Source organism: Wyeomyia smithii, chromosome 3 (assembly GCF_029784165.1).
Source record: "Wyeomyia smithii strain HCP4-BCI-WySm-NY-G18 chromosome 3, ASM2978416v1, whole genome shotgun sequence".
Classification (NCBI taxonomy): Eukaryota; Metazoa; Arthropoda; class Insecta; order Diptera; family Culicidae; genus Wyeomyia; species Wyeomyia smithii.
In genome coordinates, this window is record NC_073696.1 from 207,029,087 (window position 1) to 207,038,335 (window position 9,249).

A 9,249-nucleotide genomic window follows, 5' to 3' on the forward strand; every position below is an offset into this window, starting at 1 on the left:
TAAGGTGTACAGAAACTTTCAGTTAGTAGTAGACTAAATTTGACATTATAGTCGAAAATCACAATTCGGTCACAATTATCTACCGTAACTATTCTTAAACTTTAGCATGTTTCTTTGTCACTTGTTTATCGTCCGAATTCATTTCACTGAAACAACGGTATCTCAAACGTTGCCAGTATATTATCCTGTAACAATAACTTGACGAATCTTGTCACGAAGTAATTTATTCTGCCGACGCATCTTGTTATAATGTAACGAAGCGATCACATAGGGAAATCACGGGCAAGGCACACATTTTTTATCCAACGATATTCATAATATTCGACATTCATTTATACTCTCCATGAAGTAATACCAATTAAACCATTCTAATAGCATTAAAAATTATAACTTTTGAAAGATCTAAAACCGCAATAGCTTAAATTCGACACGGCGAAAACAACATCAGTTTGCTGCTCTTATGAAGGTGGAATAATTTCGATCATTTCTTGAATATGGAAACGCTCGAAATTACCATAATATAACTGGCATTATCAATTGTTAAAATATCGATAGTTTCATATAGAAATGAGCAATGGTCCGTCTTGCCCTTAGTTTCCCTGTGTTTTGTCTTCATCGCAAAGATTTTGGAAACGAAGTAGCGATGCCGTTTTGTCTGCACGACACACGGGACACAAGTGCAGACACGGATAATTACAAAAACCCTACCAGCTATGACGGTGCGGTGATGCAGGCAAACTGGGTGGTGAAATAATTGTTTACTGGCCATCCAACACATGATGAGTTTGGCAAAAAATGATGAATCTGTTGCGGTTAAGTTGAGCTGTCCATATTTTTGGTCAGCTAAGGAAGCAAACTTCGCGTCATATATGTGACCTTTTTATCTCTCATGCAGTCTAGTATGTTTCACAGTAACTGCAGTGAGATCACAATGCAACTTTCATTTTTATTGATTTATTCAAAAAGATGTTACAAGTGCTGCTTGGGATTTGGCATCATGTCACCGTGCCAATACCGTGTTGAAGTGGTACAAAGCCATAATGCCAGTATTGTACCAAAAACCGCCAATCCTCCTAACTGTCCACAACTGCGCCCAATCGAAAAATATTGGATTCTGATGTAGCGGAAGCTTTCCGGAAAGAAGCAGGATGTCAAAACATTTTCATTGAATCTGGATCAGAGCTGCCAACAAGATCACCAAGGAAGCTGTACAAAATCCAATGGATGGTGTTCGGATTATTACTGATACACTAAACACGACATAAAGACTTAGCTTGGTTATTAGTAGGGAATCCCTTTACTCTAGCACAAACGACAACGGTTTGAGTCTAGTGATCTTCACTGCGGCCAGGGGAATGGCCATCTGTAGTACCTTTTTTGCACGTCGAAATATTCTAAAGTACAAGCGTAGATACACCATTGGAGAAACCTGCTCCCAGATTGACTACATGCTCATCGACGGCCGGCACTTTTCAGGGCTGAACGTCGATCCAGATCACTATCTCACGGTGAACAAATTTCGCGCTTAGTTGTCCAACGTGTTCAAATCAAAATCGATGTGGAAGATACGTGTGAATATCCTGAGGCTATTAATGGAAGGAGCTGCTGAAGGGTACACTCGAAAAGTTGAACGATGGATCGATGGACTAGTTAAAGTGGACCACAACGAGCAGTGGAAGCACACCCACGACGCGGTTAGTGAAACAGCGCTAGAGATGATAGGGATGGCAGTGGAAACCATGCGTAGCGAGTGGTTTGATGCTAAGTGTCTAGAAGGGACAGAGGAAAAGAGCCTAGCCTATGCTGGAACCATAGCAGCAACAAACCGTGTAATGCATCAGATGCGGGAGATATACCGGGGATGCTAGAGCTGCCAAACAGAAGTGTCATTGCCTCAAAACATGTAAACACTACAATCTCGTCCTCGTGGAAACGGTGAATGGCTTCATCAGGCACGACACGAGAAGCTTCTAAAAAGCGAATGACGAAATCAGGAACCTTGTGTTGCGACAAGGAGGGAAACCTGATTACCGATACGTCACACACTTCGAAGTGGTGAGGAAGGTAGCAAAGTCGTCGAGGGGGAAAGGAGAGAAATTAAAGAGGACAGACAATCTATGGACCCGAAAACCTTGGACGAGATGAAAAAAGCTTGTGGAGAGCTGAAAAATCACAAAACCACTGGGAAGAACGGCTTACCAGCCGAACTATTTAAAGTCCTATATCCTGTTTTGTAGACTGAGGTCGTTGCAGGAAGCTTTTGTTGATGAATACCAGGGCAAATTTTCCAGCGGGATAACCAACAACGGGCTATATCATTACTTTGAGACAGATCCTCAAGATGTCTCTAGTGAATATCTTGCAGACATTATGCAACAGTATTTCTTGGTGATTCATCTTAGCGCAACATCTTAGATGTGCACAACAACAGCCATGTTACGTAGATTGCATTTCTAACAGCTATTAAAAATCGCTCTTGGACAGGTTTTTGTTAAATTGAAAAAAATACCGGGCATATAAAGTACTTCACTTATATGGAATCACAAACCCATGAGTGTCTCCCCCCTACCTTAAATTTTATTTTGTGCTATCAATAAACTGCTAAAAGGTTATTGGGATATGAATCCGTAAACTGATAGTAATATTATAAATCCACTATATAACAGGTACAATACCTATATGAGTAAAATTATAAATACATTCAAATTTGTTCATAGCCTTATCGATAGTTGATCAAGATTGCAGTTGATCGCACGGAACAAATGTGTAGCATTTTCAGAAGAAACTGTTTCTTAAAGAAAACATTGTGACATTAGTTATTAATAACACAGAATGCATTACAAAATACCACATCCTACGTAGCTCCTAATATGATCATGTACCGGGTGTTACTAATTAGTATCCTAACTTATACGTCGTTTCCATTCATCTCTCTCGAGAACATATGGATCACAGAAATCATCAGTTACTGTCAACATCCCTGTTCTTAATTTTTCAATCTATTTGGTAAGTCATAAATCTTGTGACATTCTGTCACAACAGACGTTTATATTATTATTTTCAACGGTGTGCCCCCGGCACTCGACATCTCTGTATCATATATAACACCGCCCTGTCCGCCATTTGAAGCTTGCCGAAGCCGTTCTTCACAAATCGAAAGTGCAATCGCTTGTTGCTATCCACGTTGTGTCTGCCCTCTGCGTGCGAGAGAGCACGGAATGGGAATCGAAAAGTGATTTTCTTCCAAAACTTTTCCGATTCCTACGATCCTTCATCAACCGCATCTAACATATGACGACGGATAAGCGATGGGAAGGAAAATAAAGATTCAATAAATCTTTAACTTTTTTACGCAGAACATTTCATCCCGTGAAAACTGGAAAATTCTTAGAACGACAGCAGAATGAAAAAAAAAAACTTTTCGGAACGGAAATAGCGCACACTAGACGCACAGCGCATCACTATCACGCCTGCAGATTGGTGGCACGGAAAAGTGTTATTTTTCATCCCACCCTCGACTGGGGGGGAAAACGAACATTCGAAGGAAAACTTCTCACATCTGACAGTAGATTATGAAATTATTATTTTATTTTTATTATCTTTTATGGCGCACACTCGTTCCGAAAACACTTTCCCCGTACCAGGAAATAAACAAATAAATCATCGCGCGGTTGGAATTTCGGTGACGGGAGAAATCTCGCCCATGTGGACGACGTTTCACTGTCTGGGTGGTTTATTTCGGAAAACCCACTAGGTTCAGAACTGCTAATTGCGTGTTTTTTGGGACAGAACTGACACAAAAAATACTGACCTTATCCGCCAGCTGACAATGTTGTATTATTAAATCACTAACGTTATATCCAGCAATCCCATAAATATCAAGTAAAGTATGTCACTTGGTCATCGTTCGACAACGGCTGGAATAATCCAGTTTTCTCGAAAAAAAAACTCCCACAGTCTACCTACGGGGTTTTCGTCAGAAGGTCGAACACCGGTTGCGCCAGTCGAGGGCCGTTATTTATGGACTCCTTTCGGCTTCGTAACTTATCTAATGGTATCCACAGTTGCGCATCCGGGCGCAGTTTTCCGAGCATTTTCTCTGGGCACTTTGATGAGTAATGTGGAACCACACATTGTAATTATGATGAGATGTCATTTCCATAAATTCATTAAAAACAAATTAAGAGCGTAATTTTTTACTGGGAACCACATCGGAAGACTTATCGGAAACTGATAGACTTCCTCTGCCTCGGTTAGTAGCGTGGGGGATCCGGCGGAAAAACTTTCTAGTGACATTAGGGATTTTGATGTACATAGAGAGCAAAACAAATTTATTCATTTCAGGTCAGTATTTAGAAAAGAAACAGATCGTCGACAGGTGCCGACAAAAGAGAGGATACGACATGAAAAAACAACATTGAGAAGAAATTTCAAAGGAGTCTAGAAGTTTTAGTCGTATGATATATCTATCTGTGAGGCTGCAAATTCAAATTTGCATCACATCAATTGTCTTATGTGAACTTCAACGTATGGTTGAACATGAAATGAATTCCCCGTTTTTTGTACAGTGCTGCTTCGATTTTATCGCGGTCATAAAAACATCTTCCCGTGAATCCAAAAAAACTGTGGACTTGGTTAAACGATAAAAATCAGTATTTTTTGCTAAGTTTGAATGTTATTCATAAAAAATACTAACCTCCATTTTTTTCTCGAATCCACAGCCTCGCTAGAATTTCCGGAAAGTGTTTTTTGATCGTGATAAAATCGAAACGGCATATTTTTTTTATTCTAGCTTATTTTCCGTCGGTCTAGTTCCGCCACTGTTGTGGCCAATCACCGACGCCCAGGGAGGCGACTCCACACCCAGGACCCTAACTTACGACCCGCTTATTAACGGACCGGCGCCAACGTTTTTACTTCCTCGTGCGATGGAAGGCGTGATCCCAGAGATTTTTCGCCTCAGAAAATCTCCCGGTGTCGGCTAGGATTGAATCTAGACCAGTTGGGTTGATTGTGAGTGGATCACGCCACCTCACAACCATCGACACCTATGTCGGCGGTGGGGTTCGAACCCAGGCGTCGAGCGTGGTTGGCGGAGACGTTACCAACCACACTAAGCCCCCGCTCATATCAAAACGGCATTGTATTACTCGAATTGGTTCATACGATTTACGTCATATTAAAAACAAGATGACTTTTATTACTATCATATCATTTATTTGAATAACAAAACGATACGTATTAGAAAGTTGAAAAGTTGTTTATAAAACACAACAGCAAATTAATGCCAAACTATACAGATACAGATTTATTTATGTCAAAGTATTTCACGCAAGGCGCAATCAATTTGATGATGTGAAACGAAAAATTTCAATAATATTTCCACTTCTACTATTTTTTTTTCAATGATTGGTATCTTTGAAGAATAGTTGTGGTATCTTTGAAGAATAGTTGTTCAATTGACTACTGTTGAAGGTTGCTGAAACACAGATGTATGTAAAGTACCACTTCACTATCAAATTATGAAAATGTTATGTCAAATTTCAAATATTAATTAAAACCGAAAATTCCTTTTTACTACTCCAATTGAAAACATTTAGTCGTCTGCGGAAAAACGGTTGGTTCTAATTTTTCCAAAGCTGAGGATTTTTCAAATCATGCCTTCTTTCCTGATTTCTTTTTGTTTTATTTCTCTTTTATAAGGAGATTTTCAGCCTTCGACTGGTTCATGTCCGTTTCCTGATTTCTTTGGAATCAGAACAGCTTTGATAATCGATAAAACATCTCCCTGTCTCAAAGCAAAGCGGCGTAAAGCGAAGTATTTTTTATATTTTAACATTGTTGATATTATGTTTAACATATTGATATTAAAGAAGACGATAATCGCAGTGAAAAGTGGTTTTACCGTGACAATTTACAAGCCTGACTCCAGCACCAACGCGCATAATTTCCAGTATATCAGTTTTTCATCTCTGTATAACCGTCAACAACCATATAGTTAAGAAGGCACCGTAAACAAGCGGTAGAGCAGCTAAGTTCGAACTTCCGTATATTCGCTGTAGGTAGAAGAGCTAGTCAAGCATGCTGGGTCTGAATTTTAAGCTAAACTTTAGCTGGTACGAAATAAACTAGCTCGAAGTAAACTGTTTCATTCCTCCTGGTTAGTTCAAATTACGAACGGAAGGGGGGGCACAAACACGTTTTTGGAGCAATGTTAAATTTTTATACCTTGAAAATTTTAAAACTTTGGACTGGTGACAACAATTTTTATTGCCTTGGCTTCTGTGTATAATTTTTTTAAGTAGCATGATGCAAAAATAAATTTCCCCATGTTTGGACCCAGGCGCCATTCTGAATACTTGAGAAATTGGATTTTTTTTAAAACGAGATTTTTATGCTTTGACCGGTCCTTGCCAAAAATGAGACCTCCTCCCCGCCAAAGAAAGAGGAGCATGTGAAGATATCTTTGAGTATCACTTACACTCTTTATATTACATTAACAGACTTCAAAAATGTTAATTTAACGTCGAGATAACCCTATTTTAATATTGTAGGGGAACTGGGGCAAAGTCGACATCTTGCTGACATTTTAAGTGGATCAGACTGCTGACATTTTAAGTGGATCGATTTCTCAGATTTTTTTACATTATTTAAGACATAATTTGACTACCACTTTCAGATATTAGCGCATTACCTTTAATGCTCCGCATACTCGATATTATTTTGCTTTGTGAAATATACTGCTGCTTGTTGCTAAATTTGCTCTTATTTGATCGTCGATTTCAATTCGGTTTGTTGCAAAAGCTCAAGACCTAGCTCTGAAATCAAAACATTAGTGGTTTCCTGCGAATTCATCAGTATTTCTTCAATGATATGAAATGATCATTGTTGAAAATTACATTTTTGAGCGTTTATCAAACTTTACTCACTTCTTCAAACTTAACGTAACTAACCTTCAACTAAGATTACTTTTAGTGAATTGAATACTTTTTTTTGTTATTTGGAAACTTTTTTGAACAAATTTGATTGAGTTGACTGAGAATTTTTCGAAAATATGGAAAATTGCACCGGGCATGCAAGCGCTAACTTTGACAGATATGTGAATCATGCAAAAGTTGCGTTTAAGGACACGTTAACATTACCTAGTATTGTAAGAGCAATATCTTTTGATTAGTATTTTTTATCACGAATTTTCAGGCGATCATTTTCACCTCATTCCACGGTATCACTATTAGCGAAATTTCGACGAGTCGAGAAAAAATAATAACTACTTCAATTGATTATTTTTGAAGCGCTTTTTCAAAAGGAGGATGCTTTGTAATGAACTCAAAATTGATATTGTTTGTTCTGCCACAAAAGGTGACATACCAGCCAATAGGGCTCGTTCGTGGTAACAATGTGGACTTCTTTCGGGTAGTGGTAAAAAAATAACTAAGACAGGCGAATGTTCTGATTAACTGCTGGATTTTTTTGCAGATAAGCCAACATAATTTCCTTCCATGGGAAAATCATCAAAATCATCAAATTCATCAATTATCTGTCTTCACTCATTTTTCGATTTAGTGCTAACGTAAGAAGTGTATTAATCACATAAAAACGCGACGCGCTAACGGACACAACACTTATTGTTCTTACAAACGTAAAAGGACAACAAAAAATTACCTTTTAAGTCGACCGGTTTCGGTCCCCGTGTGGACCATCTACTGGACAATGCCCAACTGATGACATATAGAAAATTGCACAGCTTCATACTGGTACAGTACACGTCGGAAAGGGGGGTGGTGTTAAATTATCTTCTGTTTCGTCAATTGGAATAAGGCAGAAGTTATTGGGGCATCATCTTCGTTCATCAGTGGCTTTTCAGCAGTCTCGATGAACATAGATTCCCAAGCGTTCAAATGTGAAGGTTTTCTGACACATTTTTTCAGTTTTGCGTTATCCCAGTCTATCACATGGTTGTTCTCCTTAGAATGGACGGCCACGCTGGATTCGTTGGGTCTATCGTTGTCAACAGCTTTTTAATGTTCTTTCAATCGGACTTTAAATTTCCTGCGAGTTTGGCCAATGTATATTGCAGGGCAACTTTTACCACTACGGCTCCCAAAAACAAGCCGCGTTTCATTCGATGGCACATCGGTTATACAGCATACCGATGGAGAAAGAGGATTTCGAAGCAGAAAGGAAGAAAATCCATGAAGCGGCCGATTTAAATGGTTACGATGAAGAGTTCGTGAACAAAATTCTCCGGAAACATGGAAGGAAAAGACATCGACGAAACGCTACAACATTAGAACCAGAGAAGGAGGAGATTAAAAGAATAAGTTTACCGTTCTTTCCAAAACTGACCAACACAATTCAAAACGATCTGAAGCAACATGGATTTCGGACAGCGTATAAGAGTAATCATACGCTGAAGGACCTCTTATGTTCTTTGAAAGATAAAATTCCGAGGGACGAAATGTCAGGCATCTACGAGATCCCATGTAAAAGTTGCCCTGCAATATACATTGGCCAAACCCGCAGGAAATTTAAAGTCCGATTAAAAGAACATAAAAACGCTGTTGACAACGATAGACCCAACGAATCCAGCGTGGCCGTCCATTCTAAGGAGAACAACCATGTGATAGACTGGGATAACGCAAAACTGAAAAAATGTGTCAGAAAACCTTCACATTTGAACGCTTGGGAATCTATGTTCATCGAGACTGCTGAAAAGCCACTGATGAACGAAGATGATGCCCCAATAACTTCTGCCTTATTCCAATTGACGAAACAGAAGATAATTTAACACCACCCCCCTTTCCGACGTGTACTGTACCAGTATGAAGCTGTGCAATTTTCTATATGTCATCAGTTGGGCATTGTCCATTAGATGGTCCACACGGGGACCGAAACCGGTCGACTTAAAAGGTAATTTTTTGTTGTCCTTTTACGTTTATAAGAACAATAAGTGTTGTGTCCGTTAGCGCGTCGCGTTTTTATGTGATTAATACAGTTCTTACGTTAGCACTAAATCGAAAAATGAGTGAAGACAGATAATTGATGAATTTGATGATTTTCCCATGGAAGGAAATTATGTTGGCTTATCTGCAAAAAAAAAATCCAGCAGTTAATCAGAACATTCGCCATGGCGGACGAAAACATACGTGCAGGCATTTTCTTGAGTTCGTAATTCATTTTAATAATCAATTTCTCCTCAATTTTCGCGTCGAACCTATTGGAGCAAATCTTACGCTCCAGATTGAGGCA

The 9,249-nt window shown here is 39.0% G+C and overlaps 1 protein-coding gene across 1 annotated transcript; it reads left to right on the forward strand.

Annotated features, from left to right (window-relative positions):
• The first annotated feature begins 8,125 nt into the window (after positions 1-8,125).
• On the forward strand, positions 8,126-8,788 carry LOC129729026 (uncharacterized). The gene has a single exon (XM_055687502.1). The coding sequence runs from the start codon at positions 8,126-8,128 to the stop codon at positions 8,786-8,788; it is 663 nt and encodes a 220-aa protein (XP_055543477.1).
• The last annotated feature ends 461 nt before the right edge of the window (positions 8,789-9,249 follow it).

Coding starts and splice junctions, on each gene's coding strand:
- LOC129729026 (XM_055687502.1), top strand. CDS start 8,126: ATGGCACATCGGTTATACAGCATACCGATGGAGAAAGAGGATTTCGAA.